This window comes from Furipterus horrens, unplaced genomic scaffold (genome assembly GCF_987537825.1).
Source record: "Furipterus horrens unplaced genomic scaffold, mFurHor1.1.pri manual_scaffold_6, whole genome shotgun sequence".
Classification (NCBI taxonomy): domain Eukaryota; kingdom Metazoa; phylum Chordata; class Mammalia; order Chiroptera; family Furipteridae; genus Furipterus; species Furipterus horrens.
Genome location: NW_028327176.1, coordinates 81,052,285 through 81,070,040, shown reverse-complemented (window position 1 = coordinate 81,070,040; position 17,756 = coordinate 81,052,285). Strand labels below are relative to the sequence as shown.

Below are 17,756 nucleotides of genomic sequence, written 5' to 3'. Positions count from 1 at the left end.
TTCTGTCCAAGCCATTAGGATAGAAAAGAGAAACCAGTTTTAAAGTGAAGTCCACAGACCACCCCGTTCTTCAACAACCAAGCCACTTAGTTCAGCCAAACCATTGAGTCTCAGGAGGCAGCAATGCAGACAGGATTAAGTGAGGCCTATACATACAGACAATCACTCAGGTAATGAGATCATAGGCTTATGCCCTTTGAAAACAGAAAACACATGTTAATTTATGTAACATAACCCACAAAAAAGTCTCTAAATCTGTAAGACTGTTGTTGGAAAGACATCCAGTTGTAAGGCATTTGACATTCTTCTTGCCTGTAAATTATTGATGTGTGGATCTTTCAGGTGAGTTAGTGTGCTCAGCAGAGGAAAGTTTGTTGGGATATAAAAGTCCTACTAGTTGTAGATCAAAGGGGAGATACATAGGAGTCATCTCACTTCCCCTTGATGGTGATGTCATTCTATCTATTCAATTGTTAATGGCAACTTGGGTTATTTCTAGTTTTTGACTATTATGAATACTACTGCTATGAACATTCCTGCAGATGTCCCTTTTGGTGAACATATGTATGCATTTTTATTTGGTGTATCCTTCAAGGTAGATTTGCTGAGTTGGCTGTAGTAAATGATATCAAGTAGTTTTCCTAAGTGTTATATATGTCAACTTCAGTTGTGCCACTTTCTCTGTGATAGTTATATTGTCAGTTTTTGTAATTTTAGTCATTTTTTGTGGGTTTTAATGGTTGCCATGATATTTTTAAACTTAAATTGGATTGTATCTCTTTTATGCTTTAAATTGTCTAACAGTTTTTAATGTTGCCTAGAATAAAGTCCAATCTTCTTGTTATTGCTCACAGGCCCCTGGACTTCTTCCTGCATCAATGACTTTATTTACTCAACACTTCTGCCTGTTCACTCTACTCCACTGACTTCATTTATGTTATTTTGAATTTTTCAAATTCTTCCTTCCTTCAGAGTTTGTTGTTGTTGTTGTTGTTCTTTCTGTGAGGAAACTATTTCCCTAGATATATACCTCTCAAAAACCCACACAAGAGGAATTAACAAAAACCTGCACCACAGCACCATTTTTAAGAGCAACATATAAATTTGGAACAACTTAAATGTCCAAAGGAAATGGATACATAAATGGGGCATGTTTATGCAATGGAATACTATACAGTAGTGGCCTTGAGTGAATGAGAGCTACACTTCTTAAAAGTATTTAAATCTCACAGATATAATGTTAAGTGAGAAAACGCAAGTTATGCAAGTATATAGTGCTTTTTATGTAAAGACTAAAAAATCCTACACAAGAATAGTTTCTATTACTTAAAGAACACACACATACACATCAGGATAATAAACACTAAGCTTAGAACAATGAGTCTAGGGGGTGGGAGAGGTATATATAGAAAAATTGCTATTATTTCTGTGGCAAGTTCTTGCTTATATAACATGCCTTATCTTGAGTTATTTAGCTCTTAAATATTGCGTGATACATGTTTAAAAAATATAAAAAGTGAAAATTAGAAAATAAGGTAATTCAGTTTAGGAAATTTCAGCATAAAAAAGCATTTCCTTATGGTCATAACAAAGCATACTTGAACATTTCCACCTGGAACCTCCATAAATAAATTTTGTTTGAATTCCTTCCTTCCCCTTTCTCTTTAGCAAACAATGCTCTCCAGTTTCTCTGATTTTTCAAGGTAATTCAGAACCTGCAGTAAATTTTGGGTTTGGGTTTTATAATTACAAAATTCACAGTCCTCAAATCAGTTCTGTTTTCAAAGCCAGTGGTTCACTTTCTTTCTTTTTTTTTTTTCAGATTTAATGTGTTTTATTGATTAAATTATTACATTTGTGCCAATTTCCCTTCCCTCTGCTCCCCTCCACCTGGTGGCCCCCCTCCCTCCAGTTGTCCCCCCCTTTTAGATTATGTCCATTAGTTGTGCATACAGTTCCTCCCAACCTCTCTTCGTCTATTCCATTCCCTCCTACCTTGATCCCCAATTCCTATATCATCTCCCTCCCTTTCCCCATTCCCCCTCCCTGTTGACCTCCCCCCAATATGCTTCCCGTACCCACAGTTCCTCTTCCACTCTCGTTGCCTATTTAGTTTGCCTTTGTTTCATCTCCCTAGCTTCTGTTTTTTTTTAAACCAGTCCCTTTAACATCTCATATAACAGTGGTTTGGATCTAATGAACTCTTTCAGTTTTATTTTGTCCTGGAAACACTTTCTCTGTCCTTCTATTCTGAATGACAATTTCGCTGGATAGAGTATTCGTGGTTGTAGGTTTTGGATTTTCATTACTTTGAATATTTCTTGCCAGTCTCTTCTTGCCTGTAGGGTTTCCCTTGAGAAGTCAGCTGATAGTCTAATTGGGACCCCTTTGTACATAATTCTTTTCTTCTCTCTTGCTGCTTTTAAGATTCTCTCTTTATCTTTAATTTTTGACATTTTGATTATAGTGTGTCTTGGAGTGGTTCTCCCTGGGTCCAGTCTCTTGGGAACTCTCCTTGCTTCCTGGACCTGAAGGTCTATTCCCTTCCCCAAGTCTGGGAAGTTCTCCTTTATTATATTTTCACTCAATTTTTCAAGTTCTAGTTCATCTTCCTCATTCTCTGGCAAACCAATGATTCTTATGTTGGGCCTTTTATAGCTGTCCCAGAGGTTTCTGATCCTTTCATTGTTGCTTCCCATTTCCTCTCGCTGCATTGGTTGACTGCTTGTTCCTTCTCCATATTCCAGTTTGTTGAAATGAACTCTGGATTTTATTTCCTTTCCTTCTGTCTCGTATGCGGTTTTGTTCCTTTCGTTATGAAAGTTTTTCGCTTCTTTCATATCTTTTTCCTGCTCTTTTGTGAATTCTGTAAGCCACCTGATAACAATGGCCCAGAACTGAGCCTCTGACAGGTTTCTTATCTGTTCATCTGTCAGGTTCTCTATCTGCTGCCTGGTGAGTTGTGTTACCGGTATTTCTATAGTTGCCTGCCTCATTTTGACAGATGCGTTTTGTTTTCTTGGGCTGGCTGTCGGGGGCAGTGCCTGTGTACGCGTCACTATTCAGCGACTGGCGCCTGTCTGCGACCTATTTCGCAGCCCTGTGGTGCTTTCTTTGGGGGCGGGGGTCCAAGATGGATTCACACAGTTATTCAGCTAGGAGACCGGGATCCGTCCTCCCGCCCCCCTGGGCCTCACTGTTCAAGGCGATGCGGCGGCCGCTCTCCCCAGCGCCGGAGTCGTGCACCGCCAGGGGCTTGACGGATCCGGGATTCCTCGCCGCCTGCCGTTGTCCAGGTGACCGCAAACAGCACTGCCCTCTTTAACTCTTACCTGCCCAAATGGCACCGCTGGTTTATAACTTCATATGTTGGACTTCCGTGTAGTTTTATTTTCTGGAATTTCTAGTTATCCTTTGTTTTGAAGTAGTTGTATTCCTCTATAGTTGTAGAGGGAGACCTAGCGTGTCCGTCTAAGCCTCCATCTTGGCCGGAAGTCCGCCAGTGGTTCACTTTCCATGTATGAGGAAACACATTTGGTGTGTAAACCATCTCCAGAAATAAGTTAAACAAAGTAAAATGTCAGAAGTGTCTAATAAGAGAGAGATGCTGAAGAGGGGCTGGGACAACCGATTATACTCTGGGTACTGACTGGGTTTGGCACACAAACTGATCCTCAAACCATAAAAAACAAAATAGGGAATACACTTGTCTATTCATAAGGTAGAAACTGAGAAGGACAAAAATAAAGTTTTAGAAACCATTGCTTATAACAATAGTTGTAAATACTAATCACTTGACGTTTTTTATAGTAACACTTTTGTTTTGGGTAGAGGCATCACCCTTGTAAAAGGCGTATATAAAGAGGAAACTCACTCAATGGTGATGTTAGGGGAATGTAATGAAGGTCTCCACTAATAGCTTATCAAAGGTGTTCTCTCCAATGATCAGTGGACTTTTCCAGAGGCTACATTACATGTTCCATCATAGAAATAAAATGCAGAAGTAGAAATGAGAATCCAGCTGTCTTTTATTAAGCTGGACATTGAAGAATTTCTAAATATTGAATATGAGTATGTAGTGGTTTGTAGAACAATATCACTTTTCTCAGTAAGTTGGTTTGTTTTGGAAAGTATAGTTATTTTTCATAAAATGTCTGATATTTATATTCATATATAATGAGTTTGTGAACTGATATGTGCAAAAATAAAAATAAAACTAGACCACCAACTTACACCATGCACAAAAATAAATTCAAAATGGATAAAAGACTTAAATATAAATTAAAAAACCATAAAAATTCTAGAAAAAAGACATGAGGAATAAAATTTGAGATGTTCAACGTAGAAATATTTTTGATGATATATCTCTTCAGGCACTGGAAACAAAGCAGAAAATAAACAAATGGACTCCATCAAATTAAAAGGCTTTGTACAACTGAAGAAACCATCAGCTAGGTACATAGGGAACCCCCTGTATGGGATAATATTTTTGCCAAGATACGTCTGACAAGGGTTCAATCTCCAGAATATACAAAGAGTTAATATAACTCAATGCCAGGAAGACAATCCAGTTATGAAATGGGCAAGAGACCTGTATAGACACCTCTCCAAAAAGGACATACTGAGGGCCTGTAGACATATGAAAAAATGCTCAACATCATTAATCATCAGAGAAATGCAAATTAAAATCTCAATGAAATATCTTCTCACACCTGTCAGAAATGCTACCATCAATAAGTCAACAGATAACAAGTGTTGATAAGGATGTGGAGAAAATGGAACCCTAGTGCACTGTTGGTGGGAATGCAAATTGGTATAGCCACTGTGGAAAGCAGTATGGAGTATCCTTAAAAAACTAAATATGGAGCTCCCTTTTGACCCAGGGATTCCACTTCTGGGACTATACCCTAAAGATCCCAAAACACCAATGCAAAAAATATTCACCCCTATTTTTATAGCAGTGCTACTTACAATAGCCAAGATTTGGAAACAGTCTAAGTGCCCACAAGTGAATGAGTAGATAAAAAAGCTGTGGTACATTTACACAATGCAATACTATGCAGTGAAAAAGAAGAAACGCTTCCATTTTGCAACAGCATGGAAGAAACCTGGAGAAAATTATGCTAAGGGAATTAAGCCAGTCAGTGAAAGAAAAATACCGCATGATCTCATTTATATGTGGAATCTGATGAACACAATGAACTAACAAACAAGACAGTAACAGCAGATTAAATACATAGAACAGACTGACAGCTGAGGGAAAGAAAGTGGGGTGGGGTGAAAGATGGTGAAGGGATTAATCAAAGAACATTTATGCACAACCCATAGACAGTGGACAACAATGTGAGGATTGCCTTGGGGTGGGGTGAGGATGGGGCTGGGTGTGGGAAGGGAAGGGGAGAAAAGTGGGAACTGTAACAGCTTAATAATTAAAAATAATAATAAAATAAATAAAATAAATGTTTAAAAACTGTCTCTTAATTTCTACTATAGTAAATAATGGCAGACAAACCCACATAAATAAAAGGACTTTGGAACCTTAATAATTTGGAACTGTGTGGATATTTGCAAACCACTGGCCACCAGCCTGTCCCGGGAAGTTCTGCTGCCAATGCAACTGCTTGATTCCTCTGCCTGCTCCTGTGGTTTCTTTTGTCTCACTGCATCAAATCCTACTGAGACCAGAAATCTCTTGAATGGCAATTACATTTTATATTTTTTTTTAAGTCGGTGTCATGAGGGATATCTGTGCATTGTCACCTGACAGCCAGGACAACAGGTCCCTGTTGATAACCTCCTATTTTGAAGTTTCAGATCAGAGCGGTCTTTGTGCTCCAGGAATTTGAGCATCATCATAGGATGCCTGCTTTCCAGATTTAATGAGCATGACTCTGGCAGATAAATAATATTTCTTATGAAACATCTGAGGTGGTTCCACTTTGGGAGCATTTAATATAGGCCGATGCAGGGCATATAATTACTGCTCATGTGCGGTTTGGAAAGGAGTGAATAATTCATTTACAAGGATGATTTAGAATAGACTTAAGCAGACATTACCGGTCAGCTGCTAGAAAACTAGGCAACAAGCTTTCAGACCCACTTCCTAGTGTGATGCCATGTTCCTTTGTACACTTACTTCCCTTGGGGAACATAAGCCTGCCCCGCCCACGGTGGCAAAGAAACAGCCTGATGTGAAAATGAGAGATAGGGTTCAGTTCTTGGGTGTCAGATCTTTCACTCCTCAGAACTCCTGCACGCTCTGATCTCGTCCCACGGGTAGACACGCAGCTGGGAGTCCGAAGTGGAGCCACGCGCGGGTGGGCGCCGATGGTAGGTGTGCAAGGGAAAAGGTGGCAAAAATGTGCGCTACCGGGAAACTCCCTACCACCTGGGCGACCTTGGGGGAGCAGATGCCATCTCTAGGCCAAGGTGTGAAGCTTGCATCTACTTGCCCGTCCAGCGGCGCTCCGTCTTCCTCCCTCTTTTCCTGCTGGCCTTTGCCAGGTAGACAGAAGCTGGCTTCTTCCGGGTGAGCAGATATTCGGAGTGTCGGTTCAGACTGCGGGTCCTGCGGATCCCGAGCTCGAGGACATGCCGGTGAGTAGGCTACTTGCGACGCACGGTGTGGAGCCCGGGAGCCCCGACGGGGACCAGGGGCCTCGGCTGAGGCAGGGCTTGGAGGCTGGACTCCCACAAGGTGTAGGGTGCAGGTTCTGCCTCGGTGTGCTGGATGGCAGAAGTGGATGCCATCGCGCCCCCAGAGGAAGCAAGCGAAGGCGCGTCCTGCAGGAGGGGACCTGCTCCTGCAACAACCATATCCTGACTTCCCTCACTGTGCCCTCACCACTTACAATACTGAAGGTCGGGCCCTGAGAATAGGAAGGGGGCAGGAGAAGGAGCAGTCTTTGTGGGCACTTCCAGATAAATGTGAGGCCAAAGTTAGGGGACTCAGCTCGAAGAAGGAAAGGTCAGTGGCCTGACTTGGAGTGTCCTGAGGTTCAGAGGTCGCAGGAGCAGACCCCTGCCCCTTCCCCTCTCACCTTTTCTCTTCCTTGTAGCCTGACATGGAGACGGCATTCCTGCTGCTGTGCATTGTGTCTAGCGCTCTTCCCCTTTGGATCACAGCTGGTATGTTGGGTTCCTCTTCCTGTCTCAGTGGTTACCTTCACCCAAGTGCCTCCCTGCCGCTCTGAGCGAACCTACTGTGAGGACCTTGGGGGTTCCCATGAGACTCTGAGCCTTGCTGTTTACACTTCCCCAGTGGACCAGACAGAATTCTGTGGAATGGGAGTTTCACTTCCAAGTGTGTGATGCTCAGCTCCAGATGTCACCTTTGAGCTTTGAGGTGACTTTGGAGAGGAGGAGGAGGAAGCAAATTTGTAAGTCAAGACTTGAGTTAAACCACTCAAATGAATGTTTTACATGACAGAGTCATTTTGTGACCCAGGGTAAAAGCAAAGAAACTATCAAAACACAAATTTCTTCCAAGAAAGAAACTAAGCAATTTGATAGAAAGAACTTAAAAAGCGAGCAGATTTTAAACAATCCTCTCTGGGATGAGATACACATTTTATACACCTTTTATTTAAGACAGAGTGGAATAGCTGAGCAGCAGAACAAAAGAAAAACAGGGTAATTAAGGATGAGAAGGAACATTTCTTCTGACTCAGGAAGATGAAAGGATGAAAGGGCTTAGAGTGGGAGGGAAAAGGGAATCAATCATTCCAGATGCTGAAGATGACTGGGAGGTGCAAATAGTAAATTACGTTCTATGGACACATCGGAAGGAATTTGATGCTTTCAAATCAACAGACAATTTTTTTTAGAGAAGTCCCACACTGAGAAAACTCTCAAATAAAATTGTTTAGGAAATTGAAACATTTGTTAAAACTATTCATGAACAAACATGAAAGTGCTCTTTCATGATTTTTTTCCCCTTTCATGCCCTAGATGAATGTCGGGACATTAGTGTGCAAAATGAGACATCTTCAGTAAACCAGCCTTTTGCTTTTAATTGCACATACCCTCCACTAACATCTGGGAAAGCACGTGTAACTTGGTATAAAGATCGTAGCAAAATTCCAGTATCCAAAAACATGCAGACAAGAATTTACCAGGATCAAAACTGGATTTTGTTTCTCCCCCTGGCATGGAGGGACTCTGGAATCTACCAATGCGTTATAAAGTAAGTGTCTCACTTGAAATAGAGTTAACGCACTCTCTTTCTTTCCCTCATGTATGGATTATAATTACATGTATGTAATTCTTTTAGGAAAATTCTTAATAAGATTTTAGATATAGAAAACTCAATGAGTAGCATAAAATGTAGCTTTCTAATTGTTATGAAACAATTTCCAATGAATACATTTTAAAACCGAACAGATTTGTACATCAGTTGTTGGAATATGAAATGCAGCTTTTTCCATAGAAGCGATGCCACAGCCAGACCAGCTTACAAAAATCCCTGTGTCCCAATATTATTGTTGCTGCCTTCTTTCTTAGAATGCCAAAAGTTTTTGTGATAAATGGCACATCCAGATAGGAATAAGCCTCCTTTGAGCACCTTTTTGTAAGTCATCTGCTATGGAAATTTAACAGTGACTAAGTACCAAGTATGTTCCAAACCCAATGCTAAGTTCTGTGCTAGAAAGTAACACTGTATATATAAATGAATGGCACAGGTCTGGTGGGGACTGTGGTGAATTGGAAAACATGCCCCACTGAAGGTGGCAGTCTATTCAGCTGAAGTCTATCTTCCAGTTTTTCAAGAAAACCTGGAAGTTAGTGTGTGTGTATGTGTGTGTAACTTTTTAATAAGCTTTTTGTTCATGGCTCAAATAAAACACATTTATGGACCATATTTTGCCTGAGGGCCCCAATTTTGTTACTTTCCTTTACAAACATGCATGACCTTAAGAAATTATTTGACCTCTTTGAGCCTTGGTTTTCTTATCTGCCTAGTGGAAGTCATGCAGGCCTGATAGCGTTGAGTGAAAAATAGCTGAGAGCATGTGTGAAGGAGGTACCCCTGAAATGAAGTTGCATTCTTTCTTGTTTTGTTTCCATGGTATTTCCTGGCCCCATTCTGTGTCCCAGAATAGCCTGTGTCCAACTCTGATTCATGCCAGATTCCTCATTTTCATATGTCAGATTGACCTGAGGGACAAAATTATTTAGTGCTAGTAAAGTAGAAGTGGCCATTAACCCATCTGCCTGGCCTTTTTCCTCAATTTCACTTGCTACATAGATCAAGCTGTAGATATCTTAGGGGGAGGTCTGCTCTCCAATTTTTACTCTTGGCTAAAAACTAACTAAAGTTGGAAATTGTATATCACACAAATTCATTTGAAAATCTAGACTGGATTTAAAATATTTAAATCTGGGAGCTGTGCAATGGGGAAAATCATCTTTCATATAAACTAAATGTAGATATTGTCACAGAATAAAATAAATATGAATTTTGACAAAATTTTAACATATAGATATGATATGTATTTATTTAACTGTATAGTTTTACTTTGAAATAACTTCAAATTCACATAAAATTTGCAAGAACAGTATAGATAACCCTCATCTATCCTTTATCTAGATTCCCCAAATCATTTGAGTTGTATGCATCATGCCCCTTGACTCCTTAATATTTCAATGACTATTCCCATCAACAAGAATATTTTCTTACATAACCACAGTACAGTTAACACATTCAGGAAATTTTACTGTTGTAGGATATTTTTTTATTTAATCCTCAATCCATATCGTAATTTTATCAATAGTCTCAGTGATAATTATAAATACTTTTCTTTCCTTTCCAGCAGAGGACCTAATTCAAGATCAGGCATTGCCTTTGGTTGCCATGTATTTTTAATCTCTTTCACCTGGAATAATTCTTCAGTCTGTTTTTCATGATGTTGACAGTTTGAAGGAGTACAGGCAATTATTTTGTATTATATTCCTTAATTTGGGTTTGCTAGATATTTCCTCATGACCCTCCTTGGTTGGAATACTATGAAAGTGTGTCCTTTTCAGAAAACACTCAAGGGACATTTGCCCCTCATTGGTGATGTTCATTTTGATCTATCAGTGTTTCCACTATGGAAATACTTTTTTCCTTTTGTAATTAATGATTTGTGAGATATGTACTGTCTTGTGTGAGGCAGGACGTTTGCACAGTACCTTGAAGATGATTTGGACATAGTTGAAGATAAATGGAATTATTTGATTTTGTGATTGTTTCAAGTCATGAGGTTTTAATCTGTTATTTTCTTACAGTAATACAAATATGTGTCACCGAATACAAGTAAACCTAACTGTATTTGAAAAATATCAGTGTGGTACTTCCAGAAACAGTCAAATGAATTTATCAGATGAGTACAAACAAGTTTTACATGTTGGAAAAAATGACAGTCTTACGTGTCATCTGAACTTCCCAAAGAGTTGTGATTTGGATTCAGTAAAGTGGTATAAGGTAAAAAAGATTTTTTTTCTATTAATACTTTTTCTCTTTTTCTTTAAAGCCCACTTATTTTTTAATTTAAGTTGTATTTTTAAGGCAGAATTGGTAAAGAGATTTGTGTACTTAGGACAGATCTGTTAGTTAGCTAATTGTTATTGATAATCTTACCTGCTAATTATTTATTTTAAAACTTATAGTTATTGTAGCTTTGTAATATTTTATTATTTGTATCTAATACCTCCCCACTATTATTCTTATTTTTTAGACTATAGTTGGCTCCCCCCCCCAACAGATTAATTAATTAGTTTGTTTGAATGTGCACTACATGCACACCAGTCAAACCACAAAGTATAATATGTCACTCCCTGGAAAGTCTCCTTCCCACTCCTGATCCATATTTGTCATGGGTGGGCCTATGGTACTTTCCCCAACATGTAGCTACTGTTATTAGTTCCCTGCACTCTTTGCATGTTCCTTGTATAATACTATATAAGCAAATGACGCTATACATTTCACCCCTTTCTTTTTTATGCAAACAGGGAATCCTATACTCACCTTTCTGCATCTTGTACCTTCACCTTCAAACATTCTTTTTTTCTGGACTCTACTAGCAGATAACAATGCATAAGATGAAATCTTTGGTATGGAGGAGTAATGGCTACTTATTTAGAGTTGGGACTAGTTTTTCACAACTCTGCTTACTAGTACTTTCTAGTACAAACTTCTAAGTTAGGAGTTTGCTTTGTGGAAAAGATTTTCATCTACTAATTCAAATTCTTTAATGGTGATAGGATTATAGAAATTTCTTATTTCTTCTTAAATGAGTGTGGGCAAGATTTTGTTTTCAAGGAAATTGTCCATTTCATTAATACTCTGGCATGGAATTGTTTATCTTCTCTTTTAATGTCTGCTTCTGCAATAAGGTTCATCTTTTAAGTCCTATTACATGCCCTCCCCGCCACACGCCCCCAGCCGAAAAAGAGATTTGCCAGTTTTGTCACTTCTCTCACTTCTTTCAAAGAACCATTCTTTTTGGCTTTGTTGCTCCTCTCTACTATGCTTCACATTTGTTTAGTTTGTTTCCATTTTCCTCTTGCAGAAAAATGTAGAAGTGTGGCGATGAATGCCCTTTTTTCTGTCTTTAAATTCATATTTGCTAATGTGTGAGGGTTTTTTTAATTCCTTTTTTTCTTTTTTTTTAGGATTAGTATGTTTAAAATTTTAAGTCTTCTAAATGATAAACATGATATATCCCTACATTTGTTCTTCTATAATTTCTCACAACAATGTTATATAATATTTTTGTGTAGACATCTTGCATGTTTTCTGTTAAATATATTTTTAAAAAATGATATTTTCTGATGTTATTGCAATGGATGGTTTATATATATATAATATTCTGTTTATTGTTCTTTTATCTCACAATCTAGGTAATTTTGTCTGTCTGTTTTAATAGTGATATATAGATTTGTTTGTATATCATACATACATAATCATGTTGTTTGTATATTAATGACAGATTTATTTCTTGCTTTTCTATTTTTGTAACATTGACATTTTTTCCCATCTTTATTGCACTGGCCAGGACCTTTAAAACACTCTAGAAGTTATTACTATTTCAGTGTTATTAATCTACTATAGTGTTATCACCACTCCATAAGTGGCAATAACAGTACCTTTGTATCATTATATCAGAAAATGCTTTCAATATTTTCCCATTAAGTATGATATTTGCTTTAGCTTTAAATGGACTTTTTCAGATTAAGGAAGTTCTAGTTTGCTTAAAATCTTAAAATTTTGAGCCCTGGCTGCTGTGTCTCAGTGGATTGAGTGTCAGCCTGTGAGCAAAGTGTCGCTGGTTTGATTCCCAGTCAGGGTACGTGACTAGGTTGCACGTCATGTCCCCAGTTGGGGGCCCGAGTGAGAGGCAACCACACAGTGATGTTTCTCTCCCTCTCTTTCTCTTTTCCCTTCTCTCTAAAATAAAATAAAATAAAATAAACAAACAAATGAATAAATAAATTATTTTAAAAAATCTTAAAATTTTATTAACTGCCTTTTCTAATATATATATATATATATATACATATATATATATATATACATATACATATAAATTCTGTTGCTGTACTGAATAACAAGCATTGATTTGTGAATGTTATACCATGATACATTATTAGAATAACCTAAATTGATGTGTATCCCTTTTTATACATTGTCAGATTCGGCTTGCTAATATTTTATCTAGGATTTTTTATCCAAATCATAAAGAGATGGGTCTCTAATTTTTGTTTCTTGCATTGTCCTTGCCAGATTTTGGTATAAAGGACATGCTGACCTTATAATATAAATTGGGAAGTAATCCTTCTTCTGGAAATATTTCAGATTGATTTTATTTCTTCTTTTACATGCTTTTATTTTAAAATTTTTTTTATTTATTTACTTTTAGAGAGAGGGAAAGGGAGGGATAAAAAGAGGGAGAGAAACATCAATTGGGTAGTTGTCTCTCACACATACCTGGGCCAGGACCCAAACATGCGTAAACCAGGATCAAACCTGCAACCCAGGCATGTGCACTTGACCAGGACTTGAACCAGCAACCTTTCACTTTGGAGAATGATGCCCAGCCAACTGAGCCACACTCATCAGGGCTCTTTTACATGCTTTTAGATTAAAGTTATGTTGGACTGAGAGTTTCTTTGAAGGAAAGGTTTTCAATTACAGATTGTGTCCTTAATTACAGGATTACTCAGATTTTCTGTTTCTTCTTATAGCAGATTTAGTACATTGTGTTTATTTAGAAATTTTCATTTTATCTACATAATTTTTAAATTATTGAGCTAAACTTGTTCATAATATACTTTTACTACTTTTTTAATGTTTGTAGAATTTGTAATGATGTCTTCTTTTTCACATCTGGAGTCATATATATATATTTTTTTCTTCTTTTTTCTTTTTTCTTTTTTTTTTTTTGGTTGATTACTTTTGCCATGGCTTTATCAACTTGAAGAGTTTTTTCGGAGTGCTAATTTTGAAATTGCTGTCTTTCATTAGTTTCCTGCTTTATTAATTTCTGCTTTTATCTAACTTTTTTCCTGTTTTTATTTTTCATTTTAATTTGCTTTTCTTTTAATAACTTTATGAAAATGATTTTTTGGTCATTAATTATAAGTCTTAAAGTTGTCATTTCCTTTTAAACTCAGTTTTAGCTGTTTTATACTTTGATATATTTTCATCATTCAGTTAAAAATATTTTTCAGTATCTAATGTTATTTTTTCTTTGAACTCTGAATTTTTTAAAAGCATTGCCTGCAAATATAGTGTTTTTATAAGTTACTTTTCCGTTTGTGGTATTAAGCTTAATTACACTGTGGCAGAGAATTTGCTCCATATGTTGTAAATACTTTGACATTTGGTAAAACGCAAACGGTGTAAATGCCCCATGTTTATTTTAAAAAAATGTAAGTACTGCAGTTTGAGCTTGTTAACTGTGTTATTCAAGTCTACAAAGGTACTTTTTTCTTTCTTTTTCCTTTAGTTAATTAGAAAGTTATACAAAAATAACACAGTGTGATTATAGATTTTTCTGGGTTATTTAAAAATGACATCACCCTATTTCCAAAGTCCAGCTTTGGACATCTCAGAATATAGTGTTACACATTTTTCTATGTGGCTCCTTCAGACTCTGTTCCTCAGGCCTCTCACCCTTCAACTTGCAACCTTGCAGCAATCACTTTCTGGCATCAGTATTATGACCCTTTGGGGTCTTGGTGGTAGGATTCTTCTGGCAAGTTTCTCCTCTTTATCTGGACCTTTTGTGGTCATAGATGTGAAATCAGTTGACATTAGTAGAGAAGTAGATTTTTAGAATCGACTCTGCCACTACACCAGTGTCAACATACAGATGTATTGAGTCTTAATTTTCTCACTTAGAAAATGAGTTTAGACTACATGGTTTCAAAAAGCTTTCCAAACCTTAAGGCTACTAGCCTAATAATAAAACCTATTATCTCCTGTTTCATTACAGTCAGACTTTGAGGACCTGGGTAATTATTAGCAGTTTAAGAAGTGTTATAATATTTATTATTATTTAAAATAAATTTCAAATTCTGTAAGACTTGGAGATGAACTCAGAGCTGGGCCATCAAATTTTATCCAATGAACCTTTTTAAAAAGCAAATAGTTGATCTCATTCTCTACTAGGAATCAGATTATGTATGAGTGATACTCAGAGATACTTATTTTTTTTAAATAACCACTTAACTTGAGAAGATAGGAGGAAGCAAGGAAGCAAATAATATGAGGAAGGATCATTCTGTATTGTCTACCTGCTCAGATTTAGTGACCTCAGTTATTGCTCTGTTTCTGCCACTAACTAATGATCTTGGAACACTCCTGGGGCCTCAGTGTTTTCATCTGTAAAATGAGAGTGTTGGTATAAATTATAAAAATATTTAGAGCATACTATTTGCCTGGCACTATGCCAGGCACTGAGGATGTAATGATGTAAGAGAGTCCTTGCCTTCAAAAGTTGTAGTTCACCAGGGTGAAGGGGACTGAATCAAGCTAAGATTTAAAATAATGGCTGGCTTAGATGGATAGAAAGTTCAAGTTGAAAAATATGACAGGTATGGTGGTAAACACTCACTACCCATGGTCAGCCTCTTTTGCATACAGAGACTATAATGCTGAAAATAAAAACAGAACAACCAAAAAGACACCTTACGCTTTCCAGAGCTGCCTGCGGCTAAGGTTCTGGATGTGATTCAGTTTCTCATCTGGCTTCACTGAAAGGCTAACGTGAGGGTGGTGAATCTTCCTCCTTTTCCTCCTGGATTGCATGGCACTGGGTACTTTCTGCAGTGGTGTTCCAGGGTCCAATCCCTAGGTTTGTGGGAGCTAAGAAGCAGTGCATATGTCTTCTTAGTTATTTATTGATTTGGCTCTACCAGATGTGGCATGACTTCACACACTATAGTTGCATAAGAGTCAATTCCTGGACTCTGACTTGCAGGCGATGTGTTTCCAAATCTAGATTGCCACTACCATGATTGTGGTAGAGGTAGCAGCTATTATGTGAGCTAGCTCTATAGTGTGGTTCTGGACTAGACCTCACTACTTGAGTACCTCTTAATATTTTGTAAATACCTAATACCCTGTATTGAGTACTTTTATTCCTAAAATAGCTAGAATGCTTCTTGTTTCTTGCAACTAAATCCAATTTGAGATATATGACCTCATAGAGTTTTAAAGATTAAATAAAATAACCTATCCATTATTTCAGTGTGGGTACATAGTAATTGCTTAATAAACAATTATTATATATTATTATTTAGTTAAAGGAATGGAAGAAGTGGCATAATAAAAAATTATAATCAGAATGGTATGTTTGTTTTTAAGAATTTAGAGACATAGTTGTTATGGACAATGACAGAGTCTAAGTTATGGCTGATAGAATTAAAGACTAGGAGGGATAAAAGTGAAATTGAAAGGGTTATGGAGGAGAAGGTTCAGGTTTCAAAACCTCCATTTATACACATAAATAGTGAATCACCTAAACTTGGAAAAGCCGTTAATGTTTCCTTTTTTTTTTTCAATTCCAAATTACTCCTCAGTACAATGATTTCTACTTCACCACTGTGCTGAATCTGTAGTTGCTGAGGTTACCGCTGGCTTTCCAACTGCCAAAATTTAACATTTATTTTCAGTCCTGAGCTTGATCTCCTGTGGCATTTACCACTGCTGGACATTCCTGTCATCTGAGAATTCCTTTTTCTTTCTACCTGACACTTACTCATTTTTTATATCCGTTTTCTCCCCCAGTCCTTCCCTCGTAATCATCACTGGATCTTCATCCTCTATATATGGATCTTAGATTTTTGGGTCTCAGTTTCAGCCATGGTCATCTTCTATTCTTGCTTTGAATACATCCAAATGGGAATAGCTCATAGACCCATCCATATACAGATGGCTCCCAACTCTCTTTTTCCTACTTCGATCTTTCTTTCAACCTCCAGATATTTGTCCAATACCCTAATATGTATTCTTCTTAGACCTTCCTATCCCTACAACTCACCATAGTCACCATGTTTAGAGCTACATTTTATCTTATCCCAAAAGCTGATCATTCTTTTGTATTTTTTTTTTTTTACATTCTCTCCCTTTCTAACAATACCTTTGCATTAGAAGCTGGGATCATGAAAGTCTTGTTGCCTCTCCATATTCTAAATTTGTCACTAAATTCCATGGATTAGAATTGCTTAAAATCATTGTTTTTTTTTTGTGTGTGTTCTTGCTGTCATCACTGTGCTGCCTTAGTTCATGTAAAAAGCTTCCTAAATTTTTTCCTACTTTTTGTATTGTCCCATCTTTAATTCTTTGCCACACAACAACCAGATATATTACTCTCAAATGCAAATGAAATCTTCTTATTCCCTTGCTTCAAAAGTTTCCAGTGTTCACTCCTTTACATGGTGTTCTATGATTGGGCTCCTGCCTATCTCACTGGTTTCATCTTCATCATTCTCCCACAGCCACAACATCGTAGCCAGAGGCCCTGGGCTATTTTATGCCTTGGAAACATTGCACATGCTGGACACAAGAGTGTTCTTTTTGGGCCTTAAAATATGACACATTCAAATGTTGATTGCTGTTATTATGAATATCTTAATTTTAAATATTATTAGTGAGCTATCACCCAAGAATTGTTAAATAAAAATCCAAGCCTTCTGAGAATTTAGACTCTAAAATAATGCTTCAGTGAATTATAGTAGAGGCCATCCTAGTTACAGTAAAATGATAGAATGGCTCTTAAGCTAGTTTGGCTAAACTTTAACATGGTTAAATATTTGTATGTACATCTTGAAAGAAAGAATGAGTCAATTGAAAAAGGGACCAGTCAACAATGGAAATATAGGAAGTCAGGCCCAGAAATTGTGCCTAAATAAACCCATCTAAGGAAAAGGTTTTCACAGGCCAAAGATTTTAGCTTTAAAAAAAATTTTCTACTCTGAAGAAGGCAACATCACATTATCAGAGCCTTCACCCACTTGGCTCTTATTAATTCTCATTCTATTTGGTAGCTATTGTTCAATTATAATTTAGTTTCCAATATAAGATGTTCATAGAGAAATAATTAAGACTTCTAGAAAGTTATATTTTACAGTGTAGTAATCAAAAGCTTATCAGAGAAGGAAAACTCTGACTCCAAAAAACCTCCGCTGCCTTGCGGCATACCTCTTCAGGGGAAAGGCTAAGGGAGTAAACCCCGACAGAAAGTCCGGAGCCGGAGTCCCTAAGGCGG

The 17,756-nt window shown here is 37.3% G+C and overlaps 1 protein-coding gene across 1 annotated transcript in view; it reads left to right on the top strand.

The window, feature by feature from the left end:
• Positions 1–7,004: 7,004 nt before the first annotated feature.
• The window catches only part of IL36R (interleukin 36 receptor), a 47,559-nt gene continuing 36,807 nt past the window's right edge, over positions 7,005–17,756 (top strand). Inside the window, exons 1-3 of the mRNA XM_090280375.1 lie at positions 7,005–7,128; positions 7,951–8,185; positions 10,270–10,465. Coding sequence (XP_090136501.1) covers positions 7,065–7,128; positions 7,951–8,185; positions 10,270–10,465 — 495 coding nt within the window. The 5' untranslated portion in view covers positions 7,005–7,064. The remainder of the gene's footprint in view (positions 7,129–7,950; positions 8,186–10,269; positions 10,466–17,756) is intronic.